At 49.7% G+C, this 17,598-nt stretch overlaps 2 protein-coding genes across 4 annotated transcripts; one reads left to right on the top strand and one right to left on the bottom strand.

Moving 5' to 3' along the window:
- The first annotated feature begins 8,770 nt into the window (after window positions 1-8,770).
- On the top strand, window positions 8,771-10,114 carry LOC144710445 (uncharacterized). Of its 3 annotated transcripts, none has more exons than XM_078584218.1 (5): window positions 8,771-9,077; window positions 9,154-9,242; window positions 9,585-9,666; window positions 9,742-9,826; window positions 9,901-10,114. In XM_078584218.1, the coding sequence occupies exons 2-5, from the start codon at window positions 9,164-9,166 to the stop codon at window positions 10,033-10,035; spliced, it is 381 nt and encodes a 126-aa protein (XP_078440344.1). In that variant the 5' UTR covers window positions 8,771-9,077; window positions 9,154-9,163; the 3' UTR covers window positions 10,036-10,114. The 3 variants fall into 3 exon arrangements, with proteins under 3 accessions (XP_078440344.1, XP_078440343.1, XP_078440342.1); XM_078584217.1 differs by having other exon boundaries at window positions 9,585-9,670; XM_078584216.1 differs by having other exon boundaries at window positions 9,585-9,826.
- Window positions 10,115-14,211: 4,097 nt separating this feature from the next.
- Window positions 14,212-17,056, bottom strand: LOC144710076 (uncharacterized). Its single transcript, XM_078583739.1, has 5 exons — window positions 16,862-17,056; window positions 16,078-16,251; window positions 15,809-15,945; window positions 14,295-14,368; window positions 14,212-14,243 (listed from the first exon to the last, which is right to left on the bottom strand). Exons 1-5 carry the CDS (start codon window positions 17,054-17,056, stop codon window positions 14,212-14,214), a joined length of 612 nt encoding a protein of 203 aa, XP_078439865.1.
- Window positions 17,057-17,598: the final 542 nt, after the last annotated feature.

Below are 17,598 nucleotides of genomic sequence, written 5' to 3'. Positions count from 1 at the left end.
AAATCGTGCACGGTATGGATGACAAGGTGACGCACGATGATCTAGGATGACGGAGGCAGGCGATGGAAATCAGGTCGGCTAAAGGGCAGACGAGGCAGAGGTGGGCAGTAGAGGTGTCCGTGGCGGCTACGGAGGTGGAGGGCAGACGAAGGGGGCAAGGGACAGCGGCTGGTGGATGATGCTAGATGCGTCCATAGACGGTTGCCAGTGGTTGGCGCTGACGGAGGTAGCGATCTGACTCGAGGTGGTCGTGACGCACGGAAGGCAGCCTGAGGTGGGGCCATTTCGGGCGGAGGCCGACCGAAAGCAGTCGGAGGCCGTTGGAGGAGGCCGGAGGGGCTAGAAGCCGTGGAGGGCGGAGGCGGACTGGCAGATGGTGGCTGGGGAGCCGTAGGCGGTCGGATGACCAAAGGCGGCTGAGACAGCATTGGCGGCAGCCAACGGCCAGGGAGGTAGAGGGCCAACCGAGGGTGGTCGGTCGATCGAGGGCGGTCGGGCGATAGTGGAGGCCGTGGAGGCCACGACAACCAAGGATTTGTGGCGGTTGGTGGTGGCCATTAGCAGCTGCAGACGGCTGGAGAGGCCGCGGGAGCGTCCGAGGGCGGCTTGGCGACCCACGGTGGTCGGCGGACGAGGGCGGGTAGGCAGCCATGGCAGCCGAGGGCGGCATGGCAGCCGAGGAAAGCCAGGCCGCCGAGCAGCCAATCGACGGCGGCCGGGCGACTGGGCAGCCGAAAGGTGACCAGGTCGTCTCAATAGAGCGCCCAGACAGTCATTGACCGCTGTAGGACGTCGGATATGGCCGAGCGATTGGATGCGGCAGGTTCCGACGGTGACTGACGTAGGGCCTAATGTTAAAGTTTCGAGCTAGGAAGAGGAAGAAACAACTAAGAAAGTAATATATTCAATGGGATGAGAATGGATAAAGAGAGAAGAAGACAGCTCGTGTTTGAGATACAGATTAGCGCTATTTGTAGAGTTGGAGAAGATGAGCGTTGAAGCAGAATTAATGAAGTGTAATCATGTCGGCGTGGCCCGAGAGGGCGGCACGCTGGGCTCGAGATGGTGGGCGGATACAGCAGCGGATTGGCATGACGTCATCCTTCTAGAAGCATCGGCTGACATTGGGCCGTCCGGTGTGCCACCTGGTGGAGTAGCTTGGTCGTCCAGGGAGCCAGGTGGTGGAGAGTCCTTAACACACCCCCGCAAGCTCAGCGTCGAGCAGAGGTTGAGCTTGGACCAAAGGGTGAGAAACGGCTGTTTGGGCAGGCTCTTGTTGAGAAGATCAGCCAGCTGGGAGCGACTGGAGAGAAAAGCGATGCGGAGATGGTTGGCCGCGACTTGCTCGCGAACGAAGTGAAAATCAATTTTGACATGCTTTATGCGGGCATGGAAAACTGGATTTTTAGCAAGGTAGGTAGCGCCGAGGTTGTCGCACCAAAGAGTGGGAGGGCTCTAGAAAGGAAGACGAAGTTCCTGCAAGAGAGATTTAAGCCAAATAAATTTACTTGTAACATTAGCCATCGATTTGTATTCCGCTTCAGTGCTGGAGTGGGATACGGTGGATTGTTTCTTGGAGCTCCAAGAAACAAGGTTGGCGCCGAAATAAATGAGATAGCAGCTGGTCGAGTGGCGGTCTGAGGAGTCCCCTGCCCAATCTGCATCACGAAATAAAGTTAAGGAGGAGTTAGTGTGACGAGTGTAGAATAAACCAAGATCGGAGGTGCCTTTCAGGTACCGAAGGAGGTCTTTAACAGCTTTCTAGTGATGCGGTTGGGACTGATGCATGTGTTGGCAAGCCTTATTTACAGCGAAACAAATATCGGGGTGGGTGAGCGTAAGATATTGCAGGCCGCCTACGATGCGACGATAAAGCGCTGCATCACACGGTGGGCCGGAGACCGGGCAAGAAGAAACGGGGGCGGGAGTGACGGTGGCGTTGCAATCACTCATATTGACACAACGAAGAAGGGTAGAGAGATATTGAGACTGGGAGAGAACGAGACCATCAGGGTGAGGGAGAAGTTGAATGCCGAGAAAAGTGCGAGCAGGACCAAGGTCACGAATGGGAAAACATTGCATGAGAGAGCGAAGGAAAAGCGTAACAGCGGAAGAGTGAGAACCGATGACTAGAAAGTCATCAACATAGATGAGAAGATAAAGTTGATAAGTAGAAGTAATTTAAAAAAAAAGAGAAGTGTCGGTGCGAGAATTTGAAAAACCAAGAGAAAGAAGATAAGTGGAGAGTTTTAAAAACCACGCGCGCCCGAGCTTGTTTTAAACCGTAAAGGGATTTTTGAAGAAGACACACATGCGAGGTCAAAGTAGGATGAGTGAAACCTGGAGGTTGCCGCATATACACCGTTTCCGTGAGGTCGCCGTGGAGGAATGCGTTGCTGACGTCGAGTTGGTGAATACACCATCGCTGGGAGACCGCAATGGCAAGGAGAAGATGAATTGTCGTGATTTTGACCACATGGCTAAAGGAGTCAAAGAAGTCAACGCCGGCCTGTTGGCGAAATCCTTGGGCGACCAGACGAGCCTTGTGACGGTCAACGGAGCTGTCGGGACGAAGCTTGAGATGGAAGACCCACTTGCAGCCAATGATACGAGCGTTGCGCGGAGGGGGGACAAGAGTCCAGGTAGAATTGCGAAGAAGAGCGTCGTACTCAGCGCGCATGGCAGTGCGCCAAGCGAGATCGGCCGCGGCGGCATGGAAGGAGGATGGTTCGACAGGGGAGGTGGTAAGGTTGACGCAGGGAGAGTCGAGAGGCATTGTGCGGGCGTAGATATCACGGAGGGAGCGTAGTGGGCGAGGGGGCATGGCAGCATAAGGGGAGGTCGAGGACGGAGAGGGAGATGAGACGTCGGGTGGAACGAATGCAGGAGAGGGGGAGGAACGATTTTGGTTTGGGGAGGGTATGGGTCGGTCCGGGATCGGGGTCGACGAGAAAAGAGGCAATGGGGCGAGGATGGGACCAGGATCGGTGGCGGGAGTGGAGGAGAGGGGGGCAGGAATGCCTGGAAAGGAGGATTCGTCCAGAATGACGTCGAGGGAAATTAACAACTTACCAGAGAGGAGAGAGAGGCAGCGATAACCGTTATGATGAGGGCTGTACCCTAAGAAGATGCAGCGTTTAGAGCGCGGCGCTAGTTTGTGAGCTGCATACGGACGGAGATAAAGGAAGCAGAGACAACCGAAAGATTTAAGAGAAGAAAGAGAGGGCTTAGCTTTGTGAAGAAGCTCGTAGGGAGATTTGTGCTCGAGGATGGGTGACAGCATGCTGTTGATAAGAAAGGTTGCCGTCGCTGCAGCCTCATCCCAAAATTTTTGCGGGAGATTGGCGTGGCTGAGCAAGGAGAGCGCAGTTTCGATGATATGGCGGTGCTTGCGCTCGGCCGCACCGTTTTGTTGGGGCGTGTGAGGGCAAGAGATCCGGTTGTGGATGCCGCTTTGCTGAAGATGAGTGCGGAGGCTTTGAAATTCGCCGCCCCAGTCGGACTGAAAACTGACAATTTTGGAGGAAAATTGTCTTTCGACTAGAGATTGAAAATGAAGGAAAATTCCAAAGACGTCGCTTTTTAATTTCAAAGGATAAAACCATGTGTAACGGCTATAGTCGTCAATAAAAATTACGTAATAAGAGAAATTGAGATGAGAGGAGATGGGGGAAGGTCCCCATAGGTCAGAATGAACCAACTGCAAAGGTTTTCGACTACGAAGGTGAGAAGATAAAAACGGAAGCCGATGCTTTTTGGAGGTAGCACAAGAAGAGCAGATAGAGGGATGCGAGAGATGAGTGGCGGGAGGATCGAAACGTCGAATTGTATGTTGTAAGATGCGAACGGAGGGGTGACCAAGGCGATGGTGCCAAACGTCTGCTGGAGCGCGCTCGTGCAGAAGGGCTGAGGGCGAGCTTGCCGGCGTCAATTGGTACAGGCTGCCTTCAGTGCGACCCGTGAGCAGAACCTGTCCGGTGGTTATGTCCTTAACAAAACAACGATGCGGGTGAAATTCAAAATAAACATTATTATCTTCGGCAAGTTTTCTACCAGAGAGAAGATTTCTAGTAATATTAGGAACATGAAGAATTTGGTTAAGGGTTAATGGACGTGCTGCTGAGGAGAGAACGGAATGGCCTGAGTGACGGATAGGCAAACCTGACCCGTCGCCGATGTAAATCTTGTCGTTTCCGGAGTAGACTTGTGGGTCAGCCATGAGACTTGAGTCGGAGGTCACGTGGTGCGTCGCCCCGCTGTTTGGGTACCAGAAGGCAGAGGGTGCAACGGATGATGTCGTACTGTGGGCTTGTGGTGCTTGACGGAATGGATCGTGCATGGAGGGATGTCGGCTGTAATTGCTTCAGTTGTCGAACGACGGACACTGCGTGTGGGGTGGCCTGGGATCTTGTGGAACGTACGACCAGTTAAATCGATCGTAGCACTCCAGTGCTCTATGACCAGTGCGCGAACATATCCGGCACCGTGGCGGTGGTCGATTTCCTGCGTTGTGTGGGTTTCGTCCTCTGCCCCTGCCAGCATTGTTCCTATTGCGGTTAGTGTATTCATTCTTACCTTTGTTCGACGTATCGTTGCTAGAGTTAGACTGAGCGAGATTGGCCGTGGCAGGAAGCTCGGCCGGTTCCTTGTTGAGGAGATGGCGATTCAGCATCGCTTCGTGGTCGCGGAGATGCGAGATCATAGTTTCGAATGACATAGCTTATGTTGATGCTCCCACGGTGGTGATGACGGGTGCGTATGGTGCGCCCAATCCCCGATGCAAGGCTCGGACCAGTGTCTTTTGATCGACCTTTTCTCCGGCAGACAATGCACTACTCAGGGTGCGAACCTGAGATATATACTCTTCTAGATTCAAATTCCCTTTGGTCTGAGTGTGGAGCTTTTCGAGCAGCTCCTAGACGCGAGCTTCTGCTGAAGATGCAAAATCCTTGGCGAGAATGTCCCATGCGATCTTCGCTGTTGTCGCTTCTGTTACGCGGCCGATGACTGCTTCTGTCATGGACAGTAATAGAAAAGCCAACACATTTTGGTCGTAATACCACCACTCGTCCTCAGGGTCAGAGGCTCGTGTGGGTGGTTCCTCCAAGATATGAGAAAGCAAACGATGAGATCTGAGAGTTGGTATAACCTGGGTTTTCCAGATGATGTTGTTTTCCTTGTTGAGCTTCACGGTCGGCACGAGTGCTGCTCAGATTCTTGCAGGTCCGATGCGCTGATGACTTCGTGCCGATGGTGAGCTATCCAACCTGTCCGACAAACAATCTTCTCTTCCAAGACTGGCATCGGAGATGAACTCCGATTTTGGCTCTGATACCATGATAAAGTTTCGAGCTAGGAAGAGGAAGAAACAACTAAGAAAGTAATATATTCAATGGGATGAGAATGGATAAAGAGAGAAGAAGACAGCTTGTGTTTGAGATACAGATTAGCGCTATTTGTAGAGTTAGAGAAGATGAGAGTTGAAGCAGAATTAATGAAGTGTAATCATGTCGGCGTGGCCCGAGAGGGCGGCACGCTGGGCTCGAGGTGGCGGGCGGATACGGCGGCAGATTGGCATGACGTCATCCTTCTAGAAGCATCGGCTGACGTTGGGCCGTCCGGTGTGCCACCTGGCGGAGGAGCTTGGTCGTCGAGGGAGCCAGGTGACGGAGAGTCCTTAACACCAGAAACCTTCGGCTGGGAGGCCTCAGCTTGGCGGCCAGCGGTGGCCGGAATCGGCCGAGGGGTGGCCGAGGACGGCGAGGAGGCTGAAGTCCCCATTGGAGATGGCCGAGGAGATCCCGTAGCAGCCTAAGGGGCGGAAATGGCAGCGCCGGCGAAGTAGGCGGCGGAGCTCCGGCGAGGTCGACGAGCAGAAGCCCTACTGCCCCTTTCTTGAGGGCAATTTCGTCAATTTGGCCAACTCAAAAAATACACTAAAAACTCTCAAAAACTCTTCTAAAAATGACGAGAAAATTCAAAGACTACATTTTTGAAAATCACTTTCAATTTCACTTGGCTCTTCGTTCTTCATTACAATGGGCATCCTTCCCTTTTTATATGGGAAATTAAGGGGCCCAAACTAGGAAATCAAACAAACAAACAGCAAACTAACAACAAACAAACAAACAGAAAAAAAACAGGAAGATAACTACTTAAGGCAGGATGGTCCCCCCCCATCAGGGAGGGAGAGAGAGAGAATGGGGAGGGAGGGAGAGAGAGAATGGGGAGGGAGCGAGAGAGAACGAGGGAGGGAAGGAGAGAGAGAGAGGGAGAGGGAGGGAGAGGGAGGGAGAGAGAGACATAGAGAGAGAGAGGGAGAGGAAGGGACAGCAAAAGAGATAGAGAGGAAGGGAGGGAGAGGAAGAGAGAGATAGAGAGACAGAGAGGGAGGGAGGGAGAGGATGGGAGAGATAGAGAGACAGAGAGGGAGGGAGGGAGAGAGAGAACGAGGAAGGGAAAAGAGAGAGAGAGGGAGGGAAAGCGAGGAAAAGAGAGTGAAAGAGAGAGAGAGAGAGAGAGAGAGAGAGAGAGAGAGAGAGAGAGAGAGAGAGAGAGGGGGGGGGGGAAGAGAGAGGGGGAGAGAGAGAGAGGGGGGAGGGGGGAAGGGAGAGAGGGAGAGAGAGAGAGAGGAGAGGGAGGAAGAGAGAGAGGGAGAAAGAGGGAGGAGGGAGAGAGAGAGAGAGAGAGACAGAGAGAGCGAGAGAGAGAGAGAGAGAGAGAGAGAGCAAAATAAAAACGGAGAGGGATGAAAAGATGGATAAAGGGAGAATACTTCTAGGACCCACTTTGCTCACGATTCTTCGTTTTTGCACTGATCATCGGCACTTGCTTCTCAGTGTCCCCGATAAAAAGTGAACTAATATCTTTTACGATAACAAAAATTGACTTTTTACAAAGGAAAAAAAGTAACCAATGAATCTATGATCATATCGCGAATTTCGTAACGGCCCCGAAAAGACGCTGAATATACGATATAGGGAAAATAATATTCCTTATATTTTATTTATTTTTTATTCTTCCAGTCTTGCCTTCATTCCATGATTCTATCAATAATGTTGTTAACTCTTATTTCAGTGATTCTATCTCGGTTTCATCGGCGATATCCACGCTCTGTGCAAAATCCCGTGTTTTAAGAGAGATAAGAGAGAGAGAGAGACAGTGACGGAGGAAAAGAGAGAAAGACGTAGAGGTAGAGAGAGAGAACGCAAGCTGGAGGAAAGAGAGAGAAAGACATAGCGGTAGAGAGGGAAAGAGAACCCGAGTTGGAGGGAAAGAGAGAGAAAGACACAGAGGTAGAGAGAGAAAGAGAACGCGAGATGGACGGAAAGAGAGAGAAAGACATAGTGGTGGAGAGAGAAAGAGAACGCGAGATGGACGGAAAGAGAGAGAAAGACATAGTGGTGGAGAGAGAAAGAGAACGCGAGATGGACGGAAAGAGAGAGAAAGACAGAGAGAGATGTAGGGGAAGAGAGAGAAAGACATAGAGGTAGAGAGAGAAAGAGAACGCAAGATGGAGGGAAAGAGAGAGAGATGGACATAGAGGGAAATGTAAGGGACGATAGAGAGGGAAAGAGATGGGCGTGGAGAGAGAGATGGAGGGAACGAGAGCGCGCGAGATAGAAGAAAAGAGAGAGAGAGAGCGAGAGAGAGAGAGAGAGAGAGAGAGAGAGAGAGAGAGAGATAGAGAGAGATGGAGGAAGAGAGATCATGATGATGAGCACGAGGAGGAGAAGCAGGGGACAATTAAGGAGGAGAAGAAACATCAGGAACGCCGACTTCTATAATCACTCAAAGATTAAGTAATAACTTACAAAGGATCATCACCCAGATTCGAAAACTGTACTGATTTCATCAATGGATATACTCTTTGGCTGGAGTTATTTCTTCAATCTAGTCCTTCTTGATTTCCTTTCTTGTCCTCTCTGCTTCTCCCATCCTCGATCGTTCATCTTCTCGGGACATATCTCGGAATCTCTGGAAGATCCGAGCGGCAAGAATGCACTATGCAATCTGTTTGAGAAAAAAACACCAGAGAACGATAGAAAGTACGCATTAGATAGAGAAACAAACTCCGAATTTACTCCACCGTGATGATTCCTGCACTGCAAGGAGCATCAAGAGATCCATCAAATCGACTGCTTTTCCTACGTTTTTCCTTCTATCAACAGGATTCCCTTCTTCCGACAAGGTGGATACTCGTTTTATTGCTCACATCGGAGAAAAAATAATCAGTAGAGCACAATTTTTCGATCTAAGAGGTCCGATCCGTCCCGCTTCCGAAGAGCAGGAGGAGGTGCGCGGCCGCGGGTTCCTTCTCGGGGATTTGATGGTGAAGGAGGACGAGTGCTGCGGCGGCCTCGGCCTCGGCGGCGTTTCGGCGGCGCTCGACAGTGCACCACCGCATATGACCGTTCCGCGCCATGTTCGAAGGGAACACTTGGTGACAATAAGGGCAAACCAGCGGTCCTCTCCCGTTCTCCATTCTCTCCCTCGCTGCCATCCTCCTCCTCATCGCCCTCGCCATCGCCGATATTTGTAGTGGAGACGACTGTTAAGGAATGTCGTAGATTTCTCCCGTCGTACATTTCTTCGGAACAGACTTCTCCTCCTACTTCGGAGGTCCGGTGGCGGGAAATTTGAAAATCTGCGATTATCGGAAAATACGTTTTTTCTTTCTGAATAACTACATTTTTTCTCATTTTTCATCGTTCCTCCCACCGCGGGATATAGTTTCGCAGAATAATAGTTAAAAAATACGTATATTAATGATCGATCGAAGATTGATATGGGGTGGGACGCGATCGATCGAGAAGCTGGCGGGGAAGATTTGGCGGCGGATCTTCCCCGCGGGGAGGATAAGAGGAAGAGCGCGGGCTAGTTCTTTGGATCTTGATAAGATTGGGGATCCTCTGCCGTTTGGAAAGACGATATTGAGAGCGGCTTGTTCTTCCCTTCCGCTCCCCCTGCGCGCTTGTCTGTGATATGCGCCTTATACATCAGGAAGAATTGGCATGACCACAAACTCTTCTCTCTCAGGGAGTACCGTTGTTCCTTCTCCACGACCATGCTAAAGGGTATTAGTGAAAAAACCTTTGCTTTGCCTCTATTGTCTGTTCAGCATGTTTGATTTTATGCTTGTTGTTGCTCCAGATAAACATATATGGCTAGTAGGCTGCGCCCAGGGCTGCCTTCATTTCGCTGTTTCTGTATTCTGGATGCTCTGGGCGCTGACAGTGATGGTATGATGATGAATGGGCGTGCCTTTCATTCTAGCTTCTTTTTTGTTTCATCAAAATTTCCTCAATTTTGTGCACGCTCACGGAAGAGATGTGAATATATCTTTGATATATCCCTACTTTCTGGGATCAAGAATGTTGGGGAGCACCGTTTTTCCCTGGATTTCTGGCCCTGGATATTTCATCCCGCTAGAAGATTATCTCTCTCTGTCATTTGTTGCCGCTGGTCTCTCTCTGACCATGGCTGCCTACGACTACCAGATCTGATCAGTGACGAAAAGAAAAAAACCCATGAAGAAATTGAAAAGCTCACGAGTATTTGGTGAATCTCTGTTGCTTTAACAGGAGATTGGGGTCTTGGTTGCATTGTTCTGCGGGTTCCATGCCTGCTGTGGGATGATCCTTCCGTCTCTAGCGCGGCTAAGGAGTGCGTAGGTCCCTTCTCTGTCTGGTTTGGATTTAGAGGCAGATCTGATGTGGGTACGGGTCTGAACTGGCGCAGGTTGGTCCTAAACGAGCTCCGGGCAGGCATGATCAGCTTCTCTCTGGCCCCTGCTAATGCCGCCATACTGTTCATCCTCATTCAAGTGAGTAAAAACTCTGTCTGGTTCTTCTTTCTCCCTTGTTCATTTAAGGTGATCAATTTGTTTTTGTTCATCAGGGGGGGTACTACCGGAATCTGAGCAATGCAGCGATATTAGCCATGGCTGCGTTTGGGCTCTTCACGGCGGCAGGTTGTGTTCATGTCTTGAAGCGGTGGAAGAGGCGCACCCCCGGCAATTGGCATGAACGTTGATCGTTTTTGTTTCTTTTATTTTGATCGTAATAGTGAGCTGTACATGTAGGGAAGGGGAAGAATTTTCAGATAGAGACAATGATAATGGCTTCTTGAGAGAAGAGTGAATATGGCTTCGATATCATCATTGTTGATGATAGGCGGCTCGGTAGTGGAGACGTGACGGCAGGCAGGTTGCACATGTGGCTGTTCTGGGCCTTGTTTTAATGGAGGGCCTGGGGATGGAAGCTTACGCTGCCTAGATCCTCTTGTAGGATGAGGATTCAAAAAGTTTCCGAAAATATGACATTTTTGGGTAAACAATTTTTGCCTTGTTATATATTTTCTTCCAGTCTCAACATTGATCCATAACTCTACCATTCCAAAAAATGTTCAAAAAAGCTTTAACTCCTCTTCCAATGATTCTGCTATGGTTTTAAGAGGCTATCCGACTATGCATCTCAATGAGGTACATGTCTTATTACTCAACTCTTGTTTGCATTGGATAAAAGATGAATATCCCCACGTTTATGACTGTCCTAGGACCCTTCCACCAACCAGAGATTGTGACCATCGAATACCTTTACTCTGGGAGTCTAAACCCGTCAATAAGAGACCCTATAGGTATTCATTTGCATACAAGAATATTCTGGAAGAACTGATTCAGGAATTATTAGAGACCAACGTCGTTCGGCATTCCAAGAGAAGTTTCTCAAGTCTGGCTCTTTTAGAAAAGAAGAAAGATGGAGGATTTGCGACTTTGCATCGATTATAGGTCTCTCAATCAGATAACTGTTCCTAACAGATTTCTGATACCATTGGTGGGTGAGTTGTTAGAAGAACTTCATGGGATGCTTATTTTTTCCAAAATTTACATGACGTCAAGGTATTATCAAGTTAGAATGCATCCGAAGGACATACACAAGACAGCCTTTAAAACATACCATGGGTACTTTGAGTTTAACGTGATGCCTTTCGGATTATCAAATGCACCCGCAACATTTCAAGCTCTTATGAATTCCATTTTCAGTCAACATCTCCGAAAGTTTGTACTGGTGTTTATTGATGACATATTAATATACAGTCAAAGTCTTCAGCAACATGAGCAACACCCGGCTACCGTGTTCGATCTACTATCAAAGAACAATCTTTATATAAATTCCAAGAAATGCAAGTTTGGATATAACCACATTGATTTCTTGGGGCATGTTATATCAGCTAAGAGGGTTCGACTGACCCTACAAAGATTGAAGCAATCAATCAGTGGAAAGTATCCCGAACTATAAAGGAGTTGAGAGGGTTCTTGGGGTTAACAGGCTATTGTAGATGATTTGTTTCTAAATAGCTGCTATTACCTAACACCTTACCGCTCTTTTGAAGAAGAATTGTTTCATCTGGACTAGTGAACCTGAGAAGTCATTTTACCAGCTAAAGCAAGCCTTGTCAGAAATCCCAATCTTAAAGTTACCTAATTTCTTCTTACTTTTTAGTATTGAAACAGATGCATCCGAGTTGGTAGTGGGGGCAGTATTACTGCAAGAGAAGCATCCAATAGCCTATTACAGCAAGGCATTCCATTGCAATACAAGGTTTAAATCAGCATATGAGAGGGAGCTTATGGCAGTAGTGTGGGCTGTACAAAGATGGAAACACTAGCTGATGTTCAGTAGATTTACCATCTACACAGACCAAATAAGCCTAGGTTTTCTTAAAGACCAGAAGAAAGTACCCCTCTAGTATCATTGTTGGGTGTCAAAACTTCTAGGTTATGACTTTACTATCAAATATAAAGCCGGAAGTAAGAATATTGTGGCTGATGCATTGTTGAGGTCACAATCAGATCCACATGGCGAGTGCAACTCTAAATGAGTCACGCATTGGTTAGATAAGATGAAGCTGATACAAAAAGTAAAAGAGGATCCAAAACTCCACGGAATACTAAGGGAACAAGAACGGATGGTGGCGCAGATCCATACTATACCATCCAACAAGGCCGACTACTCCATAAAGGATGCATAATTCTACTACCATAATCGTCCTTAATCCACAAAATTTTACAGGGTTTCCATGACTCAAATATTGGAAGACATCGTGGATTCCAAAGGACGTTTGAGAGGATATCCCAACAAGTAGCACGGCCAGGTATAAAAAAAAATATCAAAACGTATGTAAATCGATGACCTATATGTCAGCAACAGAAATCATCAACCATATCTCCTGCGGGATTGCTTCACCCATTACCCATCCCAAGTCAAATTTGGCAAGACATTACCATGAATTTTATTGAAGGTCTACCAAAATCAGAGGGGTATGATTCCATTATGGTGATGTCGGACGTCATTAGGGACGTCGTCTGGTCAACACCAAATATGATGGTTCGGTGCCGATAAGTGATAACGGTATTGAACTATGACGGTGGTGTCGTCCAACCAGAAGCACTAAACAGGAAAATATACTATGATACAATGCAAGATCCGGTGAATTGGGTACGTGCAAGGGCCGACTAGCTAGGTGCACCCACTCCCGGGACTGACGAAGTCGCCCAGTGGTACGATGGCAGACCTCTCGACCTCGTCCAAGAGACAAGGATGACTAAGTCGCTGAATGGAGTAACTTCGTCAGGCGACCAGGATGGCTGCGAGTAGGACCTGAACCTCCCCTGAGCTGGTGCCGTGGTCACGCCCTACGCCAAGGGTTGACCACGGCCGGGCTAGGTGTGCACTAGGCGTGGCGATCGCCAACATAGGCTGCTAATGTGTTAGGGGCTGGGCTTTGCAACTACAGTCCGCACGGTCGTTAGTCAACCCGGTCGATGCGACCCGGTCAACAACAGACTACCAGAAGACGAGTTGTCACGGTGCACCAGCGAGTCGGCACAACGTCAAAGGGGTCGCATACGAGCGTGTTACCTTGGCTTGCCAAGAGTGCGCGCGGTCGCCTTGGCTTGTCAGGCCGGTTGAATGCGTGCCCGTGCTGATGTCGATGACGATGGCGGCATCTTCGAAGACGTTCCTTGGGGCTCGGGCTGCGATGCACCATCAACTCTCCCTAAGTCTGAAGAACTCGACTCTAGCGTGTTAAGTGGAACGAAGGGTAGCGATTGGAGTAAATACGATCGAAGGCAGAGGAGCTCTGCTTCTGTAATCCATGTGTTGTCTGCGCTGGTCCGTCCCAACCACAACACAAAGAACCTTATCGACACGTCATCGCTTGCTAGTCAATTATCTCCTGCAGTACACAATCGGGTTAGTGGTTGTAGTAGCTCCCTCACAGTGATTGGGTCTAGAGAGGCTGGGTCGAGGGGGCGAGAATGGGTTTGGTACGGAGCCAAGTCTACCGCGTTGAACGTGGAGCTTAATCCCTATGTAGGAGGAATCTCGACGACATAGGCATTATCACCCACTCTTCGGAGGATCGAGAATGTACCGACACTACGAGTGTGTAGCTTGGTAGCTGTCCCGGGAGAATATCTCTCTGGCCTTAGCCTAACCATCACTAGGTCACCCACATCGAAGCTGGCAGGTCGTGGAGGCGCACAATTTTTCAGAAGAAAAATTGCGCAACCTGCGTGGCGTCGTACCTCTTCGCGCAAGGCACAAAGTGTGCCATCTTCGAAAATCTACCGACGATGACCATGATGGAATTGTGGCATCGTGCGGTCAGAGGTAACCCTAGCACGAAGTCTATACTAACATCGTCCCAAACCCGGCACTCTTCTTGACCTGCTTGGCCAAGGCACAGATGCGGCGTTGGGCAACAATGTTGACGACGTCACGTTTTAGCAAGGGCTAGTGGAATTGATATTCTATGGTTGAGGTGGTCTTGTCGTGACCAAAGTGGCCGTTAAGACGGCTGATGTAATACAATGAGCGTGCCGAGATCGGACGGCTCGTATTACTCCACAGGAGCAAAGATGAGTGAATTTGTAGTTAATTATATGGAGCAGATGTCAATTAGAAACCCTTGCTGAGCAATAGGAGACGACTACGAATGAGGATGGAAGATCAATGACGTCCACTAAGAAAGATATTGATCTGATTAAACTCCCAATGATCCCTTGAAACCAACTACGACATCTACGAGCAAGGGGCGTTTGACGGCCTAGAGGTGTCCCACGCCTAAGTTGACGATTAAGCCTTAACCGCAAGAATTAGTATCACTCGCCAAGTGGCTATCCTATGAAGAATTTGGGGAATTCTAAGCAGAGGAATCGATAGGAGACGACAGCACTGCAGCAAGTAATAATACTGGGAAATAATGGAGGGGAGACGGGCAGGTACCTTGTGATCGATAGTCCACAGCAGCGTATCCCAACTCGGAGATCGAGGCGTTGACGGGTCTCGAAGACGACATCCTGAAGCAAAAAGGGATGAGATGCCCGTAAGAAGAGTTGAATGCGGAGTGTAATCAGGGCCGCAGGAGAACGCGCAGCGCACACACAGTGGGTAGTGCGATCGGCGTGGTTCCAGCGTGCAGAGCACAGCTGGGCGCAGTCCTATGGCTGGACACATAGCAAGGGAGGTAGTGGGCGTGACGCGCGTGGTCGGACGCGCAGAGCGTGTGACCAGGCGCGCGGGAGCACGGGAGAGCGCCCGTACAGGCGCGCGGCGCACGGGACTGAGGAAGGGCGCATCGCGTGGCGCCAGCCGTGCGCGAAATCGCGCGAGACAGGTTGCGGCGTGCGTCACCAGGCACGCGGGCAAGGGCGCACCGGCGCACGGTGGACGTTGTTGAGGACGCGGTGGGGTAGGACACGGGCGGCGGTAATGACGGCGGTGGTGGGTGACGTTGGCGGGGCACAGGTGGTGGCGATGGTGCAAAATGAGCAGCAACCTCCAAGAATGGGGATTTCATGAAGAATCACCACCCAAGAACCTCAAGAAAGGTGATTGTTTCTTAATCAGTTGGAGAATTCTTGCTCATAAGATGGTTGGATCTTGGTGGAGGACGACGACGGCGTGTCCTTGGAGTAGTCTCGACGGGGAATTGCAGGCGACGACACCACCAACAACAACACTTCTTGAATCTTCAAGGCAACCTCGGAGTAGTCTCGACGAGGAAGCCTTAAGGCTCCAAGAAGGGACGATTCTGGAATCTTTAACCCTCAGCCTCGGAGTAGTCTTGACGAGGACGGTTGAACACAAATCCAAGGAGTGGTCTCGACGTGAAGATGTGGGATCTAATCCACGGAGTAGTCTCGACGTGGAGTGAGGGCAGCCACGACCTCTCTACTTTCTATCACTACCTCTCTAAACTCTAGGATAGAACTAAGAGACAATCTCTCAATTTCAACAATGCCTGGCTTTACTTGGGCATGCTATCCCCTTATATAGTGAGGATAGGTGCCAAGTGATGTCGTGTAGAGGGTGAACCATCGCGAAACGTGGTTCGGCCTCTACTCAACGGTTACAAGCGAGTGAAAGAAACATAACATGGACGAGGCCCAAAACACCAGCCCAGTCCATAAGATCCAAAATGAAAATTACAACAAGACAAAATAAAATACGAAAATAGAAAATGCTTACGCGGAGTACTTAAACCCCGAATGGCGAGCATCAGTGCGAGCAGCTAGGCGTGGTTGGACTCGACTCGTCCCGTCGCCAGCTGGATGGTCCTCCATCAACCGCCGGTGTAACATTCCCATGTGAGGAAGTCATAGAGAGATGTGCGAGGCACGCATAACATATTTTCGTAAAACAGGTAATCATCGGTGGTGATGTAATACCGTCACTCAGAGGACAGTCCTCCTTAAACTTCTACGAAGATTGGCCTGAAGTCGGGGCAGCTGGCATACCCTTCCCGTATTGTCTCAAATCCAAGGATCTTCACCTTCATGATATTGAGCACGTGGGCTCTTCGGATAAGTGTGTCAGCGATGGAGTTATCCTTGCCCTTCTTGTGCTTGATGACGAATGAGTAGTCCGGAAGATACTAGATCCATTTCGCATGTCGATCGCTCAACTTTTGCTGAGAGTGCAGATACTTGAGCGCTTCGTGGTCCGAGAAGAGCATGAACTCCTTAGAAAGGAGGTAGTGTCACCAGTGTTTCAGCGCCAAGAGGACTGCGTAGAACTCCTTATCGTATGTGGAGTGGCGGAGCCTTGCATCGTTCAGCTTCTTGCTGAAAATTTTGATGGGGTAGCCCTCCTGGCTGAGTACACCACCGATTTTGACGCCCGAAGCGTCACATGTAATCTCGAACACCTTCCTGAAGTCGAGTAGGTGGAGGACGGGCGCCTGAATCATCATGAGCTTTACGTGTTGGAAAGCTCATTCTGTGGCCTACGTCCAAGTAAACAGCTCCACCTCGAGGCGATTGGTGATGCGAGCTGTGACAGAACTGAAGTTCTACACAAATCGCTGATAGAAGGTAGCGAGTCCAATGAAGCTTTGTATGTCATGGATGCTAGCCGGCGATGGCCATGACGTGATGGCCTGGACCTTTTCTGGATCTACGGCAACGCCGTGGGCAGATACGATAAATTCAAGGAAGGTACACTTCTTAGGGTGTGAGTCCAGTTGTTCGCGTCGAAGGATGGTGCAAACCTGATGGAGGTGGTCAAGATGCTCCTTTTGCGTGCAACTGTATATGAGTATGTCATCAAAGTAGATGACGACAAACCTCCCGATAAACGTGCGAAGTACCTCATTCATTAGTCGCTCGAAGGTACTCAATGCATTGGAGAGGCCGAATGGCATGACTCTCCACTTATATAACCCGTCCTTTATCTTAAATGCGGTCTTCCATTCATCCCAGGGATGAATCTGAACCTGATGGTAGCCACTCTGAAGGTCTATCTTCAAGAAGATAGTGGATTTGGCCATCTTATCAAAAAAGGTCCCGTACGCGGGGAATGGGAAAACAGTACTTGACAGTTATCTTGTTGATGGCATGGATATCGCAGTACATGCGCCACGTGCCATCCTTTTTTGGAGCAAGGAGAGCGGGAACCATACAACGGCTGAGGCTCTCCTGGATGAGCCCCTTCGCGATAAGTTCTCTGACCTGGCGTAGTAGCTCCTCATATTTTTGTGGCTCCATTTGATAATGGGGTAGATTCGGTAAGGTGGCGCCAGGCACGAGATTGATCGCGTGCTGAATGTTACGCATCGGCGGTAGTATGCAGGGTAACTCTTTTGGGAAGACGTCGCTGAATTCTGATACGAGGGCCTCGACCTCGGGTGGTTGGGATACTAAGAGTGGGTTGGCGGGGACGTCGAGAGTGACAACGAGGCATAGCGGTGTGTCGTCTCTCTCGCAGCCCAGAGCTCGGGCAAACAAGGGGCCTCAAAGACCACTAACCCTACGCGGTTGGTCGTGGCCGACTTGTTTGCCGGCTTCATGGAATAGGGGTACCATGTAACCCGTCGTCCCTAGAAGATGAAGGAACACGTGTTCGTCCTTCCGGCTAGAGTGGCGTCGTGGTCATATAGCCAGGGACGGCCTAGGATGATGCTCCCCACTTTCATAGGGAGTACGTGATTGGTCCTAACTAAGGGGTACAATTTGATTGAGAGTCGTTTGGAAGGATAGTTAAGTACCAATCAACAATTTAATTTCCTTACTAGTAGTATTTTAGTAAG

The sequence above is a fragment of the Wolffia australiana genome, chromosome 12 (assembly GCF_029677425.1).
Source record: "Wolffia australiana isolate 7733 chromosome 12, ASM2967742v1".
Classification (NCBI taxonomy): Eukaryota; Viridiplantae; Streptophyta; class Magnoliopsida; order Alismatales; family Araceae; genus Wolffia; species Wolffia australiana.
Note: the sequence above shows the minus strand (reverse complement) of the source record. Positions and strands in the feature narration are given on the sequence as shown.

Bases quoted from the DNA above. Each gene is read 5' to 3' on its own strand.
- LOC144710076 (XM_078583739.1), bottom strand. From the start codon at position 17,056: ATGGAGCCACAAAAATATGAGGAGCTACTACGCCAGGTCAGAGAACTT. The intron at 14,369-15,808 runs GTATGCCAGCTG...TTTTTGCTTCAG, and splicing joins TTTGAGACAATACGGGAAGG to GATGTCGTCTTCGAGACCCG. The intron at 14,244-14,294 runs GTACCTGCCCGT...TACTTGCTGCAG, and splicing joins TGTGGACTATCGATCACAAG to TGCTGTCGTCTCCTATCGAT.
- LOC144710445 (XM_078584216.1), top strand. From the start codon at position 9,164: ATGGCTAGTAGGCTGCGCCCAGGGCTGCCTTCATTTCGCTGTTTCTGT. The intron at 9,243-9,584 runs GTATGATGATGA...TTGCTTTAACAG, and splicing joins TCTGGGCGCTGACAGTGATG to GAGATTGGGGTCTTGGTTGC. The intron at 9,827-9,900 runs GTGAGTAAAAAC...TTTGTTCATCAG, and splicing joins TACTGTTCATCCTCATTCAA to GGGGGGTACTACCGGAATCT.